At 47.3% G+C, this 24,200-nt stretch overlaps 1 protein-coding gene across 1 annotated transcript; it reads left to right on the top strand.

Annotated features, from left to right (window-relative positions):
* Positions 1-11,407: 11,407 nt before the first annotated feature.
* LOC118774049 (somatostatin receptor type 1-like) lies at positions 11,408-16,524 on the top strand. Its single transcript, XM_036523161.1, has 2 exons — positions 11,408-11,525; positions 15,199-16,524. Exon 2 carries the CDS (start codon positions 15,412-15,414, stop codon positions 16,519-16,521), a length of 1,110 nt encoding a protein of 369 aa, XP_036379054.1. The 5' UTR covers positions 11,408-11,525; positions 15,199-15,411; the 3' UTR covers positions 16,522-16,524.
* Positions 16,525-24,200: the final 7,676 nt, after the last annotated feature.

The following is a 24,200-nucleotide window of genomic DNA, read 5'->3' on the forward strand; positions in this document are numbered from 1 at the left end:
GTCAGATTAATGAGCCGACGGGCTCCTGTCTGCAGGAGTATAAGTCTCTCTGTCACCGGGCAGAGCAGGGCCTGCAGGCTACTGTGCAGCTGATTCCGCATCCAAGGACAGATTCATTCACTGAAGTCAGATTTATTTCTGTACGTCTGCCTGAATGGTGAAATAACTGATTATTATTGTTATCTATTATCTGTTTTTCTGGTAGATATACAGAATGCTTTAGCTGCCCGGCTGTCTGTGTCTGTGACTGTCTGTGGCGTCTCTGTCACAGTACCAGCCAACTCACTGCTCGTGTTACAGCAGAGAGGGACATTTTTTCACGAAAGCAGTTTATCTGAAAACTCTGCACCATGCAGGAACCAGCCTGAGCAAGGCCAGAAACCAGCTACTCAGAGAGGGATTCCACTTGCACACCTGCATTAACATTCCTCCATCCAGGCAGGTGGAGCCCATTAGCCAATGCCTGGCAACCAGACACACAGTCACACAGAGGAATACAGTTACCCGTAAGCTGATGGACTAAGATCTGTTGTTGATGAATAGTAATAATGCCATCCTCGAATACACTCAGATGTAGCCAATGGTTGCTTGTCACTACAAGTCCCAGAGTGCACCACCGTAGGGCAAGCACCAAATGGAGGATATGTAGAATCACTGGACGATGCTATTGAGCAGTGTGATGAGGGGACCCTGGCCAGCATAAGCTACCCAAACCATGGCTGACTGGGGCCAGGTACGTTCCCTCACTGTGGGCTCACGGTAATCTAATGATGCTCCCCAGACTTGTAATGTGTCAGGCTGTAGAGCTCAGTCTGTGATTGGAGCGTGCCCTTTAATCAGCTGAGATGCTCTGGAGCCCCCATGATAGCCCATCTTTGATTGGACCACTCAGGACTTCCTGTTGTAGTTCATCTTTTGATTGGGCCACTCTGATCCCCTGTGATAGACCATCTTTGATTGGTGTTTGTTTCAGACTTTCCTGTGAAAATGTACAGTGGCTCAGTGTAGCTCCCATTTAGTTTAAGAAGGTCATTCTTCTGAGACCTCCTCAGAGCCCCTTATGACTGTCAGTTTCCTCCCTGGGTTGGTTGTTGGTGGCCTGTATTATCCAATCGCACTGTGAGTGTGAAAGTCCCTCACAAAGTCCAGCTCTGAGGAAGCTCTGCCCGGCCTCCACCCACCCTGTCCACATACCTGCTGAGTAGGGCTGAGACTAACACAGACAAAGGGTTTTCAGCTCTGTGGTGTCTCTTTATAAAAAAAACCTCCTTTGCATTAACCATGCACACAGCTGGATCATTTACTGAGGAAAGTTAAGCTAAAATGCCTAACTCCAGACCACAACAGCCACACCCCACATGAGATCTGAACTGACAACCCTCTGGTCACACAGCCAGCTCCTGAACCTCCGCCAGCTTATAGTGTCCAGCACTGCATTTCTCAGCGCTAAGAGTGAAAAGACTTAAATTTCAGAGACTGAAGGACGTATCCTTCTCCGGTCTTTATGCTCTGATGTGGCTCTTTTTTCGTTCTCTGATGAGAGGCAAACTGTATGACAAACACTGTTCTGAGAAGAAGGGTAAAGAAGCCTGACCACAGCTGTCATCAGATCAGTGTAGCCCCCAGCCCTCCTCAAAGACCTGAATACCTCCATGTGTCACTCAGCAGATGTGGGATGCTGTGAAGCCATCATCTCCGCTCAGACGTCACTTGGCAACCAGCTGGGGTACAGAACATCGCTGGGAAAGTTATTGAATTCAATTTTCATTTCGGTTTTTATTTTGATGTACTTTGAGGTGTTAACTGCGAGGACCGAGGTGGCCCAGGGCATTGCACAGTTACAGCCGATGACAAAACGCAGAACTAATTAGTAGCAATCTTCCTGATCAGGGAGTTTAGCAGCGAAAAGGCCTCAGTCCAGCTGGTTTGAGACAGTAGCTGCACAGATCTCATGCTATGAGCAGATATTCAGCTCCTGTATTCCAGACAGAAATATGCATTTGCTTTTAATTCGTTTCATTCATTTCATGCCTTTTTTTAATAGCCCTTGATTTATAGAACAGAACCATGTAAACCAGCATTAATGTAAGCACTGTAGAACAGATTGGACGAAACATACATCCTAATTAGAATAAAACTGTTTAACTTTCACTCAGTCCTTCACGCCCTTAATCCAATTGTCACGCTTGAGTATTTATTAAGAAAACCTGCTCAGTCGCGAGTCGTTTGATCCTGGCCACAGACTGCAATACCGCGCCCGGCTCCACAAAGGGGTCTGGACCCTCTGAGAGGCAGCGGGGCCTACAGGGAGCTGCTTACTGAAGAAGGTGAAGTGCAGGATGATATTACACATCTCTAAATTACCCTCTCCCCTAGCAGCTGTTGCTATGGTAACCGCATCACTTAGTCGGTGTTGCGATGCAGGTCCCGGTAATGGTGTCTGGAGGGTGGGATGCTCTGTTACCTGTGAGCTCTCCCTCACTGACCAGTGGACTGGCAGGTGCCACAGCACTGACCAATGAAATAACATAGGCTTCAGCACTGACTTGCCGGGATCTTTGGTATTGACCAGTGGAGTGACAGAGGCTTTAGCACTGACCAACGGACTGGCAGAGGCACTGACTTGCCGGGATCTTTGGTATTGACCAGTGGAGTGACAGAGGCTTTAGCACTGACCAATGGACTGGCAGAGGCTTCAGCACTGACCAGCACACTGACAGGTGTCCCGGTGATGCCTGGGGGTCAGACAGTTTCTGACACACAAGTGCAAGATCCTGTTTTTAGATCAAACCAAAGTGACTGACATCAACAGAAACAGTTGACTTACAGACAGGGCATAGTATCTACAGTAACCCACTACTGTAGAAACTGGAGACAAAACAGATATCACTTCCACTTATAAATATTTCTTAGCTGGACCATTAAAAGTTACTATTCTTCTTCTGTGTGTTTTTCCCCTTATCCTGTTTGGGAATTGTCATGTGTATATAAGGCTTGTCTCACCATAATAAATCCAAGATGAATGCAATCCTCCGATACACTCGTACAAAGCCAACAGATACTTTTCACACTACAAGTCCCAAAGTGCACTGCAGTGGAGTGAGCACTCATTGGAGGATAGACAGCACTCCAGTGATATTATCCGAGTATCTCGCAGGGTGCCTGAGAGTGGCGAGACGATACACCATTGTCCCTGACGGGGCAAACAGCCCTGTGCTCTGCTGTAGTGGCTTTCCGTCTGTGAATGCCACAGGCTGTAGGTCTCAGCCCGGGCTCAGAGCCAGCACCTGACCAAATGAGCCCCTCAGCGCCCTCTAAAACCTGAGATTCCTACACTTTGATTATACATTTTTTTTCAGACAAAAGACCTCACTAAACTACATTATTTACATTTTAGCAGACACTCCAAAGCAACTTACATTGGTAACATAGTTTAGTTCCATTCATACAGCTGGATATTACTGGGTTAAGTACCTTTCTCAGTGTTACAGCAGCAATGCCGAAGAGGGGACTTGAATCAGTAACTTTTTGGGTACAAGCCCTGCTCCTTACCACTATGCCGCACTGCCACCACTAGTTTTTCAAAAGCAGAACGTTTTTACTCAGCAGAGTAAAAAGTCATTCATGCAGCTGTAATCAGTGAAGCTTCAGTGCCCTGCTCAGCAACAGCAGAAACTCCCAGCTGGACTGAACTTTAAAAACTTCTCTCTGATCTCTTTGTCATGATTAAAATATCTAAGATGAGTAACACAATGGTAATTGTGCTGTATTAGACACCGTTAAGCAGGAAGAAACTGGTTGTTGAAAGGGGATCCTCAGAATCTGTGATCTTGGCAATCAGCCGGACAGCTTCAGCTGCTGATCAGTTCAGCTGTGGGCATCACTTTCTTTGTGACTGGATGGCTGCTGCTAGAGAGATAAATTTGAAATAAGCGCATGATAAGACAGGCGTCAGGTCTATTTTATGACCCCATCAGAGAGTAGTCAAACACATGTGATACAGGAGATGCCTGTCACTCTGTGATTGCTCTGGTTTCTCTGATTCGCTGTGTGAAAGTGCTGTTGCAAAGCCTTTGATAAATATGAGCTATTCAGTCAAATTATATCAAATTGATTGATGTACAAGTGCAGATATGATTTTCTGTGCCAGTTCTACATGTTATCAGAGTGCAATGTTTACAATGATTCCTAAAGTGGGAGTTTATGGAGAATCCTATTTTGAAGCAGATCCCATAAGGTAATCATTGGAAGCCACTTCTGTGCCTCGGTGCTAGAGCTGATTTTGGGGTCGAGCAGCAGCAGACCCCTGAGAGCTGACAGCCAAGGCTGAGAAGATAAACAAAACAGACTCTAACGTTTGGCTTTGCCCTGAGAAGTCAGCGTGCATTGACTGCAAACACAGCAGCACAAGTGTCTCTAAAAGTTTCAGACCAAAACAAAAAGGGCTTTATGGCAACTAATTTTCCTCTATCAGTCATCAGGGCTGGCGTTTTTTTTTTTCCCCTTTCAAGTAAATAACTTCTCTCTTCTTATCTTGAGAGAGATTTCACAGTGGCACATCACAGTGAGCACATCTACTGATAAAGGCAGAGACCCCTCCCACCCCGCTGCCCCCCCCCACCCCCTCCAATTCTCCTCCCTCATAAAAAGGATTGTGCGGTTTCAGGGAGCATTTATGCTGCCACCTCAAATGGAAGATCCATGCAAGTATTTCACACCTACTAATCCATTAATCAATTAAAGGTCCATTTCGACGAGTAAACGCGCTGTCATTGTTCATTCTGAATTAAATTGTCCAAAGTAAAGGGGCATTGTATTGAATTTGCTCAGATGAGTAGGTGAATTCAGGACAAGCTGTATTTCTGTGGCTTAAGTGAAGTCACAACAGAGAGTCACTACTGTTGGCATGGTTACAAAGTTTAGACTGCTGTACCACAAACACAAGTAATAATGCTAAAATATATGGTTGACTGTGTGTGTCTGTGTCTGTTCCTAATGATTATAATGTTGGTCAATCACACTGTTTTGCTTCAAATGCTTTTGACGGTTGCATATATTGCACAGCGGCGACAGTAAGGGCTAATATGCAAAAAAGGGAAAAACTGATTTTCAAATCGGACGACTGATGCTTCTGCTTCGTGAACTAGCCATTGATGCAAAAAACTTGCAGCAAATGTAGTTTATATGCTTGCAAAAGGGTGTTTTATTGGAAATTACAATTTATATTTTGTAAATACAATATTACAAAATACCTGCAGACAGTAATTTGGAACAGAGTGTTTTATGTGAACTCCATGAACAGAATATCAATAGCATTTGTGTGCTTATTAACTCAGAGGGTGACAGAGATTCATGGAAAGCATAACAAACCAGTAAGAACAGTGGTAAAAAGCAGCATACAAAACAATAATATTAACAATAATATTTCTCAAATTTAAGATGCTTTAATGAAATCTAGATTGAGCAGAATATTATAGAATATTATACAATTTTAAAGGATTACAAATTTGTCCTAAAAACAAAACTTACATTACCTAACTATTAATGTTCAACGTGTAAGATACAAAGTGTTGACATACAAGTCTTGGAAATACAAGGATAAAAAAAAGATAAACAAAGATCAAAAATATGTATTTCAATGGCATGTTTGTGTTTCCATCCTGGAAACTAAGCCTTAAAATGTAGCATGCTGCACAGCGCCACAGATGCGAGCAACTTGTGGGTTTCTATCTGACTTCTGGGGTCCAGTTCTGGTGACAGGCTAAGGTGGTAAATTCAGAGCGAATGAAATTAGGCGGGGACTGTGATGGAGGAGGTGAAGAGGAGGCCACAGAGAGAGAGAGAGAGAGAGAGAAGGAGGAGATGGCTGGAGAAGGTTGAAGTTGATCCTTTGCGTAAACTCACACACTGCATTCCAGGGTGCCATGTGGTTGCTGGGGAAACCAGCCTCAATGGGTCCACAGCAGAATGCTCTCTTTTAAAAGAGCAAATAATGGGTTTCCATACACAGTAAATTCACATACCAGATATGACCCTATGTTCTATGTTTGAAAGAACTGCATGGCATAGTTGCACAGAGAAGGCTTAATATTCATCTCAAGGTGAACTAATTGCAATAGTGTGTAAGTGATGCTCAGATCCCTACTGAGCAGAGGACCTTCAGACTCCTCCGATCGTGTGCCTGTGTAATGACACAGTTAGGGCCAAATGAATTCTGCAAAGAAAATGGAGAATTTAACAGACTATGGGATCATGATTGGTCATGATTGGTCAGTTAAGGAATGACTGTTAATTCTACCTGGAAAATACCGCTAACATCTTCTTAATCCTGAACGCCCTGAGAAAGCCATCTCTGCCCCCCATTAGAGAAATGATGCGCTGGTCCTTGACCTCAGTAACTTAGCAACCACGCTGTTGGAGACTCTAACCTGATGTGTAGAGCTGGTATGTACATAGAGTGGTGGTTAGTAACTTCAGCCACGTATAAAAGAATGTCTAAAAAGCAGTAAATAACTTGCTCTGTCAGGGCAGATGAGAATCCTGATTATTGTTATGAATTGGTGGGTTGGGGGGTGGGGGGCACTGTTCTGCAAATTTTGTATGGAAACATTTAAAATGACATATTTAAGACTGTAGGAATAAGCAGATACAGTGCATTACAAAACAGAATGGTGCTATTTTATTTTGGTCAAATTTTCATTCCACTGTTAATTTGAATTGTTCTTTTCTCAATTTAAGATCTTTAATATTCAAAGTGGAAATGCCATATCCTTTCTGTTATTTATCACAAAGATTAAAACCTGGACATTTTTACAATGAAATCAAAAATGTGATGTGTAAAATGAATACATGGAAATCACATATGAATGGAAAACTGAAAATAATAAAATTGATTTGGCCCTAGACACCTGTAGTAGAAAGCAAATGGTAATATAAGATCTCATATCATCCACCAGAGCCCCATACAACACTAGCCATGACTCAGAATGATTTATTTTTTGCGTTGTTTGTTTTGTAATATTAATACAGAATACTCCAGGCTAGCTTGCCAGTGAGTTGCAGTGGAAATGTCAGCTGGTGATCATTAGATGGCTGGATACCCACACGTCCACATGACCTTGCCCACAGTGCTACCAGAGAAGGTTGTCCCAGGTGGTCAATGTATGAAACGTTTATGTTATTCCTGCGTTCACAACGTTGTGTAGGCCTTCCTTGTCCCCTCCACTTTATTTTATAAATAGCTTGGTATTGTGAAACCACAAAGGTAAGGTTCCCTACCTTATTTTTTTCTAAAAAAGCAATGGATTGAGGGCAGCTGTCTCCTTTATTTGAGCATAATTTGGTGTTCAAATAATATTCTAAGGCCTTTAACAGTTAATTGGATACAACCTGAATGCTTACATTGAATGGAATAGAAATGAACAAGGCTTTGTTCAGATAAGCCTTCATCTCAGCTTTTTCCTTCACCTTAGCACACATGCAGTGCGTTTAGAGCAGATTACTGTGTCAAAGCCACATAATACAGATCGACATGCAACTCACAGCCCAATCCAAACAGAGCAAGAGAGGGCTCGGCTGAGCAGTGTACATTTGCTCATTACCTGCACTTTCCTTCCTCCCTGTCTGTTAGGTCCTGCTGTTTTTGCCACCTAAGGCAGGTGAAACACACAATCTCAGCTTTTTAAAGAAACAAAATGAATTTATTCACCTCCCAAATGCAATGACTCAAATCCAGGCACCAAGCCTCCCTCACAGAGAGGCACGTTAGAAGCCACCTATCGGGGACTTGAACCTGCAAGATACTGGTCTCTAGGCTTACTGCTCTAGCTCTCCCAGCACAGCACTGGCCTTGTGTGTAACCTCTGATTGCGAGCATCATTGTCCCAGATAGCAGGGACCGTGAAAACTCACTTTACGTGGCAGGCACACACTGAAAGGGCTGGTAATTGTCAGTAAACCCTTGGGTGCTCCTCTTCCTCTGCGCAAGTGGGATGCAGCGATTTTCTTGATTCATATTGAACACTAAAAATACCAACATGAATGAATACATCTCGCATCAAAAGCTGGACCCGGGGCAGGAGTTTCTACACTGAAACAGCAGATGTCACTTGGGTCAGTGTTGTATAAGAAATGTTTCTATTTATTGTAATCTGTAAAGATGACCTCAAACTTGTTTGCTTTTCGCAAAAGCAAACAGTGATAATAATGAGGCTGAATTCACTGGGCGCAGCCTTGCCTTGCTCAGAGCTGAGTGTCACCTGTTTGCCCTCCGAAATTATCTTTTATTCGACAGCCGTCACCCGGGGCAGGAGCGGAAGCTGCCCAGGGTGGAGAGTGACATGTTTTCTGAATTTTTATTCATTTATATGCACTCTGGTATGATATACACATGGAAAGCTTTTTAATGATCACTTGGGAAAGAAAAAATTAAATCAAGTACCTTCTGTGCATAGAACTTTCTGAAAACTTTCTGAAAGTTTCTAGATCTGAGCATCAAAAATCACAGATCATTTGGCAACACTGGCCAGCAGGGCTTGCCTGAAGGATCTAAACAGGGCAATGGGTACATCCAGGAGAAATACAGTCAAAAATACCTAAAAACTACAGTTTTGAAGGTGTTGAAGCAGCTCCTTTAGGACAGGCTTTGTACGAGTGACGGGCACACTGTGTGGTATGAGGCGCATACAGTGCCTCAATCAGACACACTCAGAAGCACATTAGCTGTCAGGCCACAGAAAGGGAGGCAGGGCAGTGGGACTGTTTGCATTTCAAAGGGAGACAGACTGAAGCCGCAGGCCTCTCTGAAGACTGAAACTCCACCGCAGTACAGCTGCAGTACAGGAAGTCCATGCTGGAATTAAACAGGGCAGAGCCGACCCAGACCCAGAACCACATCCACAACCAGAGCCAAACCCAGAACCACACACAGAACCACACACAGAACCAGACCCAGAACCACATCCACAACCAGACCCAGAGCCAGACCCAGAACCACATCCACAACCAGAGCCAAACCCAGAACTACATCCAGAACCACACCCAGACCCAGCCCCAGAACCAGACCCAGAACCACATCCAGACCGGAACCCAGGCCCAGACCCAGACTGTGCCGCTTCAGGTACTTAACCTTTAGAGAGCTCACTCTGTGTAAGCAAGGCTGGCCACTCTGCTTGTGTAGAGTTTTATCAAGCAAGGTAATCAGCCAATAGCAGGACCTCAAACACAAACAGGGAGTTAGGAGCCTGATGGAATTTTACAGCTAACAGCTCCCTCCATCCCCAGCTTCGTGATGGTCTTGCCAAAGCATTAATTCAACAGTAAAGATCCCCACCTGCCCCCACCGCATACACCCACTGCTCCCAGATTCTGAGCTGAATACTCCCATTCTGTCAGTGGCCTGAACATGAAGGCAGGAGGGAAGACTAACTCAGCCCTTTCGGCAGTTACTGATATGGTGTGTGTTCTCAAAACCTCCATCCACAGTGATTATTCCCAGCCGTTTAAAGCTATACAAACTGGAAAGTGTGGAACATGATGTCATGCAACAAAAATATGTGGTGAAGCATATTTGAAATGTATTTTTATATATGTTTTTGGATGTTTATAAAACTCTGATAAAATGACAATGGCACTGAAAGTAGTTCCAAACCCCAACCTTACAACTTAAAAGCATAAAATTTGGCAATATCTGCTAGTACTACTCAAAAATGTTTTTTTTTTCTTAAAAGGAAGGCACACACAGGAATCGGGAGATCTGAAATGATTGTGGTTAGCTGTGAGCCCTTTTTAAATAGGAAAAACAGACAGACGACTCCCAGACAATGCATGTTTTATTCATGAATGCAGCTTTACATTGTCTCCCTCCGTCTCCTTGCATCTCTGTTTCATAACCTGACAGTCAGTTAGCACACAGCATCAGAGAAGGAGAGAGAAGGAGAGAGAAGGAGAGAGAAGGAGAGAGAAGGAGAGAGAAGGAGAGAGAAGGAGTGAGGGACACAGAGAGAAGGAGGGGAGTGAGAGGGAGAAGGAGTCAGGGAGAGAGAAGGGGTGGGAGAAAAGAGAGAGACGGAGACAGTAAGAGGCATACAATAATTGATGTACAACACAATGCAATATGACAGAGATAGGTTTGAGTTCATGCAGCAGAAGGTTGACCCTCCGAACCTGAGAATGACAGAACCAATGCTGTCTGACAGATCCACTGTCTCCATTAGAGATCCACTCCAGTGGAGTGATCCACTGTCTTCAACTGAGATCCAGTCTGGTTACTGGCAACGGACCAGATCCCTTCATGAAGGAGACACCTGCATGAATTCAATCAAAGTTTTCTCCCTATTTACAATGTAATCTCCAAATACAAGATTAAATTTCATTATTGGCATTTGGCAGAACTATTTTCTTCTCAAACAGTTTAGAGAGTTCTGCAATCACCAAAATGAATGAGAATAATCAAAAATTGTGTCAAAAAGTAGGAAACTTGTGTTCATTTGTGAGTGAAGAATAGGGCAGCTTGTTGATTGGACGCAGGGGTTTGTGTGTTTGTTGAAGTTGCACATAGTCATTTCAAACACTTTTGCAGTAACACAGACCAGCTGCAGCAGGAGGCTGGACAGACTGCCATGACCATGAGTGTATCACCCACAGTGGAGGGGGGAGTGATGAAGGCTGGCTGATAAGCTGATAGCTCACAGAGATTTGGGGTGCTATCACTCATTTCAGGACAGGTAGGGGTAGCCCATCTCCCCTCTCTCTGTCAGGCACTTATTCCTCCCCCTGCGTCACTCCTCACCCCTGTGATGGACAGAAACCGTGGCAACAACCGTCCCTGCTTCACCTCAGGGAAGGTGCAGCCGTCAGCGCAGTCAGCTGAAGCTGGGGGGCAGAGGCGGTGGATCCATCTTCAGATGCCCACACTCTCCCTCTCTCTCTCCTTCTCTCTCCCTCTCTCTCTCCCGCTCTCACACTCTCTCTCTCTCCGTTCGTCTCTCTCTCCATCCCTGTCTCCCTCTCTCTCTCCCCCTCTCTCCCTGTCCCTCTCTCTCCCTCTGTCTCTCTCTGTCTCTCTTCTCTCTCTCTCCCGCTCTCACACTCTCTCTCTCCGTTCCTCTCTCTCTCCATCCCTCTCTCCCCCTCTCTCCCCCTCTCTCCCTCTCTCTCCCTCTCTCTCTCTCCCCCTGTCTCTCTCTCTCCTCTCTCTCTCTCTCTCCCTCTCTCTCCCTCTCCATCCCTCTCTCCCTCTCTCTCTCTCTCACCCACTCTCTCCCTCTCTCTCTCTCTCTCTCTCTCCCTCTCTCTCTCTCTCCATCCCTCTCTCCCTCTCTCTCTCTCTCTCACCCACTCTCACACTCTCTCTCTCTCTCTCTCTCTCTCTCTCTCCGTCTCTCTCCCTCTCTCCCTCCCTCTCTCTCCCTCTCTCTCTCTCTGTCTTTCTGGATCAAAGGCAGTGTATGGGATCGAGTCACCGTGGAGTGTTCCTCTGTTGCTGCAGTTCCCTTTGATTCTGCTTCCCTGGATGGTGAATGGGGGTAGGTAAAGGCAGTGCTTTCCTTCGCTAGGCGAGCAGGTTGTGTTTGCCGGTCTCCTGTAGCCTGTAACCGCCTCTGTTTCAGGTAATCGATGCTCTGCCCGTGTCCGGCAAGCTTGGCGCTCGAGTCGTGAGCTCAGTTCAGCTCGTGCTCTCAGGGAATAGTGACAGATGGTTGAATACGGAAAACGTGCAGATACTTTCCCTCGTCTGAGATCTCTGCCTGTGTTCCACTGCTCCGGGAGCTCACTGTTACGGCGTTTCATGGGATTTGCGGGTCACAGTTAATATTTGGCTGTGAGCTTTGCACCCCCACCATCTCTCAGTCTGTCAGTTTCCCTGGCAGTGATTTGTCCTCTGGGCAAAGCTCTCCACCTGTGTGCTTCTCTCTGCTGAGCACCTCAGCGCGTTCAGCGCTGATAATCCCTCACTTTCTCATGCTGCACGCTCCAACCTGCTGCGCGCACAGCACTCCAAACCAGCGTGGTCTACGGGCGGGAGAGCTTAAGTCAGTAGCCGGAGTAACTGAGCTGGTATGACAAGATATGTTCTTTAAAATTAGTGCACATTTATTTACTGATATCATATGTAACTTAACCAGGGAGCTGTTCCTCTGTCTGATGCAGCTGAATGGTGGTTAAATTGCACGTTTGTCTTCATTCACATCTGCGCATGAATTGCTTTTTTGAGTGTTTATTGCTTGGTCGCACTCCTGGCACAGAGAGCTGCTTGTGTGGTTGTACAGTATATCAGCTTCATCGTTTAGCAGAGTGAGTTGCAGCACATCCTGAGGAGAGATGAAGGCATTACGGCACGCTGCAAGCTTGGAATGTGGGAAAACTGAGTATCGTGCATTCTGCCTGTGCTCTATACTTACACAAGCAGGAAAGGAAGGAAAATCACATACTAACCATGATCTGAGATACTCTGATTTATCTAGATAGCCTCTCAGCTCCCTATGAAAAGCTGGATTTGAGTTCATTTGCTGCTAACTTTGCATCCATGCATTTGCGTGTCTACATCTATAAACCGATTGTTTGTCTCAATGGTGAGTTTGACCTCTTTTTGTAAAATTCATGTTTCACAGTATGATTAGTGTATTTATGATGTGTTTATTTATATTAATGTTGAAAAACAATTTGCATATTCATGCTGCTGCCCCTCTGCCTGGTTTAACAGAGTGATGTTAAGTGCAGAAATCTCATTTTAATTGCAATTCAGATCCAGCCACAAATGCGTTCGCGTTTTTGTCATTGGCGGCTGAGGGGTTGCAGATGCTGCTCTTAGCTCGTTACCTGCCACCTCGTTTAGAAAACCTTTTAACTCTCCCGCTCAGTTCACCTCAGAGTGCGGATCACACACCAAAGGATGGACCTCAGATTGGCACCCCCTATTCACAGCTTAACCAGCACTCCCTAGCAGTTTAACTAGCAGCCCCTAACAGTTTAACTAGCACACCCTAGCAGTTTAACTAGCAGCCCCTAACAGTTTAACTAGCACTCCCTAGCAGTTTAACTAGCAGCCCCTAACAGTTTAACTAGCACACCCTTTTCACAGTTTATCTGGAACACTCCCTTTTTCACAGTTTATCTGGAACACCCCCTTTTTCACAGTTTATCTGGAACACCCCCGTTTCACAGCTGCTCAGAAGCAGGAAGCAGACGGTTGGTGACACAAATGCAGAGCTGGAAAAGCAAGCATGAGGATCGTAACCAAAGCAAAAGCAAACCTGCAGAGTTTGCGGTAGGAGCGATGCTGCTGTTCAGCTTCTCCCAGTAAATCACCTGCAGTCTCATTCTCTCAGTAAATCACCTGCAGTCTCATTCTCCCAGTAAATCACCTGCAGTCTCATTCTCTCAGTCATCTCAGCCCTGATCGTCACAGCGTCTTCCCTCACTGGGATCATGTGGTATTTCCGTGCGGGTTGGTCCACTGCTCTGAAACCCTACCGAAATGGTTGTACTCTTCTTGGGTCTAAATCATCATTTTTCATCGATGTATCATCGTATTTTTTAAACTCGTTAGTATGGGAAGAAGGAAATGTCATCCCATCCATCTACAGTAAACCCTACAGTAACCCCATATGATGCCTGGGGTTGATGAGGATGAGATGTGAGCTATTTCCCAAACCAGCCCCAGTGTGACCACTCATGGACGGGCGTGTCAGTGTGGAACATTAGATTAGTATCATTCATCAGGCACACTTACTCAGAGTGACATACATCCATTTATACAGCTGGATATTTATTCAGGCAATTGTGGGTTAAGTACCTTGCCCAAAGGTACAACAGTAGTGCCCCAGCAGGGAATTGAACCAGGTCACAAGTCCTGCTCCTTATCACCATGCTACACTGCTACTCCACCACACAACAAATTAAGGCCAAGGACCATACTGCTGCATGATTTATACATTCATTTCCAAAAAGAAAGTCAGAAAGAAAATGAACAGATATTGCACTCTCCACTTTACAGGCAAGACATAAATCAGCCTCATTTGCATGTGCATTTGCATTAATGGGAATAAAGGGCAAAGTGCCTTTGGAGAAATAAAGAAATAAAAGCTCAGCTGAGCAGAAGTGTTTGTGTGGCTACGCCTCTGATTCTGTCTGGCTGCTGGTTCTGGGGTGGCTGGTATTCAAAGCACAGTCTTCACACCCCACTCCTCTACCTGGGGACTTTCCTCCTGCAATCTGCTCACAGCTGAGGACATCTTCATCGCTGTGCAGGTCCCCGTCAAATCTGTCAAAAGCAACTTCAACACAAAACAACTTATCTTAAAATAACTGTAACACAGAACAACTTCAACACAAAGCATCCTTCACACCCTACAGCCTTAACCCAAAACAGCCTCAATAGCCTCAGGTTTTCTGCACCTATAGAGCCATACACTGTATTGTATTTATATGGAGCACCATCATACCAAAAAAATTCCTTGTAGGGGCAACCTACTACTTGTCCTAGGGTGAGCCATACACACCAGTATAGTGACGCACTAGCACAGCCATACACACTACTCCAGGGACGCACTAGCACAGCCATACACACTAATCCAGGGACGCACTAGCACAGCCATACACACTAATCCAGGGACGCACTACCACAGCCATGCACACTAATCCAGGGACGCACTAGCACAGCCATGCACACTAATCCAGGGACGCAGTAGCACAGCCATACACACTAATCCAGGGACGCAGTAGCACAGCCATACACACTAATCCAGGGACGCACTAGCACAGCCATACACACTAATCCAGGGACGCACTAGCACAGCCATAAACAACTGTATAGCAGTCCAATGTAAATATTTATCACACTGTATCCCTGCCACTGTGCAAAATGCATTCTACTTTGGGAAAAATGCTGCAGGTGGAAGTATTTTTGCAGCTGGATTCAAAGCTCAATAGAAATATGAGGACGACCACGGCACAGTGGTGAGAAAGCAGATTCTCATGCTGCCAGTGTTAAATGGGGCTTGTGTGAAGCTCTCTGATGCCCATGAACACGCTGTCTCATGTGGGACAGCTTGTGATCACAGTTCATTTTGGGAAATTCATCAGCAGGACACACATGCATTTGATCTTTAATTAAAGCCCAGCCCCTCCTGACAGCATCTCTCTGCTGAGAGCGCGTGGGATTGCTTTCACACCTTATTTCCTTCTCTTTGTTTCCAGATTATTTCATCTTCTCATCTTTGAAGGGAACCTGCATTTTTCACAAAAGGCCGTGCACCCACCCCCTACCTGCCTCCCTCAACACCACCCCCTGGTATTCAGGGCGCAGATGTACAGGTGACACTGGCCAAAGCCATCACTGATTCCCTGAGACAGAACAGGCAGCAGCAGCAGCGGAGGATCCTTTTGTTTAGCTGGTGAGAGCGCCAAAAAATGGAACAGCCCAATGGGACGGAGGGGGCGCTGTTTCCCACAGAACAGCCTCTCAACTTCTCCCTGGACTACGAGGACTTTGAGCAGGAGCACGACGCCAGCAAGATCGTCATCCCTTCCATCTACGCGCTGGTGTGCAGCGTGGGCCTGACGGGCAACGCCATGGTCATCTACGTCATCCTCAAGTATGCCAAGATGAAGACGGCCACCAACATCTACATCCTGAACCTGGCCATCGCGGACGAGCTCTTCATGCTGAGCGTGCCGTTCCTGGCCACGGCGGCGGCGCTGCGGCACTGGCCCTTCGGCTCGCTCATGTGCCGGCTGGTGCTCAGCGTGGACGGCATCAACATGTTCACCAGCATCTTCTGTCTGACCGTGCTCAGCGTCGACCGCTACATCGCTGTGGTGCACCCGATCAAAGCTGCCCGCTACCGCCGGCCCACCGTAGCCAAGATCATCAACGTGTGTGTGTGGGGGCTGTCTCTGGTGGTCATCCTACCCATCATCGTCTTCGCCGACACAGTCCCCGCCCAGGACGGCGGCGTGGACTGCAACTTCCTGTGGCCGGAGTCGTGGTGGTCGGAGGCCTTCGTGGTCTACACCTTCCTGCTGGGCTTCCTGCTGCCGGTGGTGGCCATCTGCCTGTGCTACTGCCTGATCGTGGCGCGCATGCGGGCGGTGGGGCTGAAGGCAGGCTGGATGCAGCGGCGGCGCTCGGAGAAGAAGCTGACCCGCATGGTGCTGCTGGTGGTGGCCGTCTTCGTGGTCTGCTGGATGCCCTTCTACATCGTGCAGCTGGTCAGCGTCTTCCGCCGGCCGCCCGACCCCATGGTCACCCAGCTCTTCGTCATCCTCAGCTACGCCAACAGCGGCGCCAACCCCATCCTCTACGGCTTCGTCTCCGACAACTTCCGCCGCTCCTTCCAGCGGATCGTCTGCTTCCGCTGGCTGGAACGTGGCCTGGACACCGAGCCCGTGGATTACTGCGCCGTCGCCCTGAAGCGGCAGGCCACGCACCATGCCCATGACTTCCCCCTCAAGGACTGCCTGCCCTCCGACATGCTGTACCGCAACGGCACCTACACCTCCCGCACCACCACCCTGTGAGAGAGAGAGGGAGCGAGAGAGAGAGCGAGAGAGAGAGCGAGAGAGAGAGAGAGCGAGAGAGAGAGAGAGAGAGAGAGAGAGAGAGAGAGAGAGAGAGAGAGAGAGGGAGAGAGAGGGAGAGAGAGAGAGAGAGGGAGAGAGAGAGAGGGAGAGAGAGAGAGAGAGAGAGAGAGAGAGAGAGAGAGAGGGAGGGAGAGGGAGAGAGAGAGAGAGAGAGAGGGAGGGAGAGGGAGAGGGAGAGGGAGAGAGAGAGAGACAGAGAGAGAGACAGAGAGAGAGAGAGAGGGAGAGAGAGAGGGAGAGGGAGAGGGAGAGGGAGAGGGAGAGGGAGAGGGAGAGAAGGAGAGAAGGAAGGAGAGAGAAACAGAGAGAGGTAAAGAGGGAGAGACCGAGATAGAGATTTGGGAAGGCAGCTGTAGTAACACATCTGATGGAGGAACTTGCTGTGTCATGCTAGGGGCAGATGATCTGCGCCTTGACATTGTGCACGCACGCAGCATTCCACAGATACAAACGGGAGCTCTCTCCAGAAGAGAGCATCAGAGCTCCGTGTTCAGGCCAGGACTCTCTTTGGAAACTGATTTAGGGTTGAAAAACACTGGACAGAGCCACAGTAAACACTACTAAGTCCTGTTTTTCATATGACCGAGAAAGAGTTAACTCATCAATCGATCAGCCATCTATGGAACTGCCAGCATACCTTTCACAGTAAACTCGGACTGGCAGCTCATGGCTAAACTCATTCCGGGTTAAAGGTGAATCCCTTCCTGCATCAGGTCACAGGATATGCAGCGTCACCTGCACAGTCCAGCGTCCCTTCAGGAGCAGGTTAGCTGAGCCCTCGGACGTGACGAGCGCTGAGAGGGACAGGCAGAGCGCTGAGAGGGACACGCAGCTCAGTGGTGTCAGGGTGATTCACACAACGTCACCCTCTGTGTCGTTCTCTGTGGCGTGAGACAGCTGGATGAACACCCAGCCCCAGGCCCTGAGCCACACGGAGAGGAGAAACTCCAGCCCCGAGCTGCATGGAGAGGAGAAACTCCAGCCCTGAGCCACACAGAGAGGAGAAACTCCAGCCCCGAGCCGCATGGAGAGGAGAAACTCCAGCCCCGAGCCGCATGGAGAGGAGAAACTCCAGCCCGAGCCACACGGAGAGGAGAAACTCCAGCCCTGAGCCGCACGGAGAGGAGAAACTCCAGCTCTGAGCCGCACGGAGAGGAGAAACTCCAGCTCTGAGCCGCACGGAGAGAGAGGAGAAACTCCAGCCCCAAGCTGCATGGAGAGGAGAGAAACTCTGGCCCCGAGCTGCATGGAAAGGAGAGAAACTCCGGCCCCGAGCCGCATGGAGAGGAGAAAAACTCCGGCCCCGAGCCGCATGGAGAGGAGAGAAACTCCGGTCCCGAGCCGCAAGGGAGAAGCAGGGCAGAAACTCCAGCCCCGAGCCACACGAGCCACAAGGGAGAAGCAGGGGAGAAACTCCAGAGGTCTCTCAGCTGGTATTGTCCCCCGCACCAGATGCCAGTTAAGAATTATACAGAGAGCAGCAGGGGGGGTCCTCTTGTCCTGAAGCACATTCCGCAGAGTGTTTATCACGTTCGAGTGTGAGATCACAGGCCCCGCAGGTGCGTGTGTGTGTGTGTGTGTGCGCATGTGTGTTTGTGTGTGCGTGTGCGTGCGCGTGTGTGCGTGTGTGTGTGTGTGTGTGTGCGTGTGTGTGTGTGCGTGCGTGCGTGCGTGTATGTGTTTTGGGGGGGGGGGAGTGTTGTTTGTTTGTAGTTACCCACTGGCCCTCTAACCCTCTGCACTCTGTACAGAATCACGCACTCCACCATCCTGCAGTGGCACAGATGCGGAGCCGTGATGCAGAGGCATCACTCATGCACTGTAACAGTTCTCATTGCAGAATGGCTCCAACGTTACTCATATGGGGGAGCACTGAGGCAAATTTTGGGACTCCTTGTTATCAAACCCTTACATCAGGGTGCTCTCACACCCTTATCTCCTTTCCTCAGCAACAGAGATGGGGAGAGAGTGTTGAACGGTGTCCGGAAGTTATTGCCATAGAAACCTGACACTATTACATGACATCCCATAAACTGTCACAGACGCACAAACGAGCCTCAGACCTGAGTCTCAGATTCCTGCTCTCCCACTACTCTCATCCTTTGGCTAAAAACGTGAAGTCCTGTCCACCTGGACTAGAGAGTCCTGTCCACCTGGACTAGAGAGTCCTGTCCACCTGGACAAAAGAGTCCTGTCCTCCTGGACAGATTTTGGTGCAGGTGAAGCCTCCAGGTTGCTTCCAACAGTTTACTGCTTAAATCACAGTTCTGTTTATGTTGTGAGCACTGTGTTATTTCCAGGCAGATGGGGTGAGAAGTGTTGTGTTGCTGGTGCAGAGCTGCAATGTGTATTTTTATTATAAAGTTTTGAGCTGCGTCTGTCCCTCTGATTTCAGTCTTTCTCAGAGCTTTCCCATCCAGCCCCAGGGGAAGGAAACAGTGTCAGCTGCACAAACCATCAGGAAAGCAATTTGCTGGAGTAATTCATTTGCCTCATTAATAAAAGTCAGTGAGGAAATTGGACAGAGGATAAAAAGACTTGCCTTCGCAGTGGCTAGAGGGGTGTTTCAGGGCGGCTCAACAGGGTGGCTGGAGATTTAACTTTTCTGTTTGGAAGAATAAATGAATGAATTAATGTATGAATGGATATGTGAAAAATGTCTATATCTGGCTGGGCTGGTATCCTGCCCCTGTGTTTGACAATTTATGGGTAAATTAGTCATGGTTTCCTCTGTCTCAAACACAGCATGGACTCCAGAATGAAACATAAAGAAGCTATGTGTTGGATGTGGTTGCTGGCTATGTGTCAGGCTGTTAAACAGTTACAATACAGTTCATTTTCTGTGCCTGTTGTGAGATGTGCATCATTTTTCATTGTGTCTGTCTTTTCCCTGCAGTAGATCAATGCTACTGAATGTATGCTGTTAGGTGTAAAACACATACTGTATTTAAAAACACATGCGGAACACATGCCATGCTACACTATTTCGTTTAGCAACATGAAGTCATGCAGGCGTCCCCAGAGGGACTCAGTGTAAAATCTTAACTGTCCTGTAAATATCCCCCTTTTGGCTGTAGTAGCAGTCTCCTAGTGTTACCAGTGTTATTACAACATTACATTAATATTCTAAGGACTGGAAAGAAATGTGTTAGAGTGCTAAGTAAATGGAGAAATTTGTGATACTGGGCTAAAATTGGATTCAGTTTGATATGACAACATAAATTAATATGATCCATATCCATATGACACTTTATTATAGAATGCCTTCTGGGTAAAGTGCACTGGTATTGCAAATTTGATTTGGCGCTCTGATAATAAAAAAAAATTAGACTGTAAAGATTGCCTCTGCAGTTCATTCAGTTCTGGTGGAGGTGAATTTCAAGCCACTGGTCCACTGTAGTTTCAAAGGCTATTCCTTACGATCTAACCACCCTCTCGGGTGTTGCGAACAGAGCTGTTTCATTCACACTGTATTCGCTCATTTTCAGCCATGAACCCAGAGAGAAAGCAGGTTTTTATCCAATAACGTTGTGATGGTGGTAGGGGTCTGTGAAGAGGAAAAATCTGCTTATTTCGAATCACTCCTCCACCCCAAAGCCTCACTGCAAAGAGTCTGACTGAGGCCCCGTTTTCACCATGGAAACTAATGGCATTTTTCTGCGCTTCTGCATAGAGAGAGGGAGGAAATGGCACTTAGTGGCAGAAACATCAGTCACATGTGCAACTCTGTCAATGACACAAGAGTCCCTGTGCTGGGGGGCGATGCTGGTGGGGCTCACAAAACCTTTCACATGAGCAAATAATTAATACCTTTTTCAGTAACTGACATTGCAAACAAAGATTTGGGAGAATAATTTTCAGACAATCTCTATGCAATTAACAAACCAGTCCCATCCACAAGTATAAAACTGATCTCTGATCTCTCATCACTGAGGGACACCTCATATGACAAGGCAGTTATAAATGCTATATAAAGTATAGATACCTGCATTATACACCATTTAAAAACACTACAGTTCTCACATTTTTTCTGACATTAAAACATGTTATTAAATGTGTAATTCCATCTCTGGTTGCAATGAGTACCGCGGAGATAGAAACATGCATAACATACCCACAGCACAGAACGTAGCCTTGTCTGGCATTTTCTCAGTGACAATAACAATAACAATAACAATGCCTCGTGTGCGCATTGCACTCCACTGTAATCGCGCTATGGCGTCAGTGGTGCTGTGGCTTGCATTCTTTCTCACCTGATCTCTTTTCCAGGAAGAAAACCTAGTCAGTCTCAGCTCCCTCCACTGGCTAGAGGGAAAGGGTTGCATCCATTTCAAAATGCTGGTGTTAGCCTACTGTTTAGCAGTGTGGAGAACAGCTCCCCCCTCAAGCAGTGAGAGGAACAGCTCCTCCCTCAGTCACTGAGAGGAACAGCTCACCCTTCAGCCACTGAGGGGAACAGCTCTCCCCTCAGGCAGCGAGGGGAACAGCTCATTTTTAAAAAATTATTTTTGTTTAATTTTAATCTTTGTTTTTTTATTTATTTATTTTTTGATCAGCACTCACTGGGTTGCCTGTGGCGCTGGTTATTCCAGTCCCAGTTGATGGACAGACACATGCTCTGACGAGATTTTCTGTGTGTTTTATTTTTCATGTGGCCCTACTATGAGGGGTGCAGTTATTGAGCCAGGTGCAACGCTGCTTACTGCAGAAAAATGCCGCATTTAGACTGAAGCCCTTCAGAGGCGAGGGGGTCGGGAGAACGTGACGGACTCCGTGAATGGACGTGGCGGCGAGTGGGTGGGGACATAAACGACAGCACTCAGAGCTCCGCTCCGCACCCTCACCCCGGCGCGTCGTGCAGCGTGCATCGCGGAGCGTGTTCGGGCACGGGGTCGCTCTGCCGGGGCAATCTGTTTTGCATCTGTTTCATTTTGCTCGGGAGAAGCAGCAGTCCTCTCAGGACACACACCGAAGGATCGCGCATTAATCACATCATAATGAATGCGGTTTTTTCCCCACCACTCTGTTCTGGCCAGACGCTCTGGTTCTCCTTCAGAGAACGCCACCTGTTCACCAGCCACTGCTTCTGCCGCATGTATATACCACACTCCACTCACTCAGCATTTACAGACAGCTCAAGAGCTTAAGTGTGTGTGATACGGACACAGGAACAGCGGTACATATGCTACACATCAGACCACATTTGATCAAGTGTACATATGTCACACAGAGCTTCAGTAAACGCTGCCAGACAGAAAACCAGGTTCTGCAGTAGCACAACATCAGTGATGACGTGTGTCAAAGTATAATCAGTGTCATGATGTGTCTGAAGAGCAAAAACAAGGTGAAGCTGTAGTGGGCCAACATTCACTGCCATAGTGCTGAGCATTCTGGGATAGCTGAAAATAACTTTACTTCAGTCATAGGGATTGTCTCGAGTTAAAAATTAATTGTTGGGTTGATGTAAATATGGAATCATTTAGAGCGGTAGAGAAGTGGAGAGAGTCACTGTCTCCAGCCTTCACATCTCAGACTTGGTAGCATTTAGGAATCTCACAGCAGTAGCAGATGTAAGGAAGTATTACTTTTTATTCTTTCAGGTCATCACAGTTTATCAAAAATATTGTGTTAGGAGCAAAAGATAAATGTCAGAATTGCTTAAATGTGTATCATGCCTGTAGTGTTGCCATAGTTACCAGACTTCTCAGTGAGAAGGAATGCACTTCTCCCATTTTCAGGCAGCAGACCAGCAGAAGGAGCTGTCACCGTATCCGAAGCAGCTGCAGAGCAGAGGTTTGAGCAGAAGTCTGAGGGGTTTTTCGGGAAGGTAATGCCAGAGCTGCTTGGAAGAGGTAGCTGTCGGTGGAATGTCTGTTATCTTAATAGACTCACCAGTTGGATACAGTGACAGCATACAGTATCTCAGGCACAGAGCAGACGAAGACCGCTTTTACTGAGGCAGAGAGCACCGAGAGAGGGTTGTCTGAGTGGGGTGGGGTGGGGTGGAGTGGGGTGGAGTGGGGTGGGAGGGGGGGTTGCCTGAGTGGGGTGGAGTGGGGTGGAGTGGGGTGGAGTGGGGTGGAGTGAGGTGGGGTGGGGTGGGGGGGTTGCCTGAGTGGGGTGGGGATGGGGGGGGGGGTTCCCCCGAGTGGGGAGAGGTCCCCCAAAAAAACCATCTCTGAAGACCAGCAGGACCATCACAACTAACCAGGTGAGTGACCGGCGGTGACTGACCCCTGGTGAGACACTCAGGTAAGATGCACAAGAATGACAGGAAGACAAAAAAGCAGCATTTTGACAGGGAAAAAAAGCGACAGACGAACAGCTGTATATGTAAAACGGCAGCAGCAGCACAAGCTAAGATTACAACGTGCTAAGCTTCTGAACACCACGCCACAGAGACGCCAAAGCTTCTGAACACCACGCCACAGAGACGCCAAAGCTTCTGAACACCACGCCACAGAGACGCCAAAGCTCCTGAACACGCCACAGAGACGCCAAAGCTTCTGAACACCACGCCACAGAGACGCCAAAGCTCCTGAACACCACGCCACAGAGACGCCAAAGCTCCTGAACACCACGCCACAGAGACGCCAAAGCTCCTGAACACCACGCCACAGAGACGCCAAAGCTCCTGAACACCACGACACAGAGACGCCAAAGCTTCTGAACACCACGCCACAGAGACGCCAAAGCTTCTGAACACCACGCCACAGAGACGCCAAAGCTTCTGAATACCACGCCACAGAGACGCCAAAGCTTCTGAACACTACGCCACAGAGACGCCAAAGCTTCTGAACACCACGCCACAGAGACGCCAAAGCTTCTGAACACCACGCCACAGAGACGCCAAAGCTTCTGAACACCACGACACAGAGACGCCAAAGCTCCTGAACACGCCACAGAGACGCCAAAGCTTCTGAACACCACGCCACAGAGACGCCAAAGCTTCTGAACACGCCACAGAGAAGCCAAGTATAACATACAGGTCCTGTAGATTTACAGTGAATCCATAGCATTTACTCCATAGTAAACATCACTCTGCCCTTAAAAATAACCTGCAGTGTTAAATGGTGTACACTAAGCTTTAATAAGGCATTTATGAAGGGGAAGTGTTGCCTGTTCTAGGACAGACTCTTCTTGTCCTAAAAGAATGTTTATGAGATTAATAAATGCTATAACATTTTATCAATGGTTAACCACTGTGACTTAATACAAAGTACCCGCCCAGAGATGATTGGCAGCCAAGATAATCTGCTGCTCGCCAAGTTTACTGAAGAAGCTTTGCTCCATTATGAAAAAACTGCCTGTGAAACCATGTCATATTCTACAGATGCGTGTGAGAGAATTATTACTTTTCAAATGAACCTACCAGCTGACAAAACCACTCAGCAATGTGACTGATATTCCAGACACATCCGAAATGCAGGCATTAGAGGTTGGCTTTTCAGTGGGCTGACCAGGATGACATTCCCATAACGCATTCTGTTTTTTTGTTATTTTTTTCAGACTTTAGTGGGAAAGTCGTAGTCATTTGTATTACGGTCATAAGGCCGTGGTGGATGAATGACACCATCACATAGGAAATGCCTGACTGAAACCGCTCACAAAGAGCT

This window comes from Megalops cyprinoides, chromosome 3, assembly GCF_013368585.1.
Source record: "Megalops cyprinoides isolate fMegCyp1 chromosome 3, fMegCyp1.pri, whole genome shotgun sequence".
Lineage (NCBI taxonomy): Eukaryota > Metazoa > Chordata > Actinopteri > Elopiformes > Megalopidae > Megalops > Megalops cyprinoides.

Excerpts from the sequence above, each read along its gene's own strand:
- LOC118774049 (XM_036523161.1), top strand. The coding sequence starts at position 15,412 with ATGGAACAGCCCAATGGGACGGAGGGGGCGCTGTTTCCCACAGAACAG.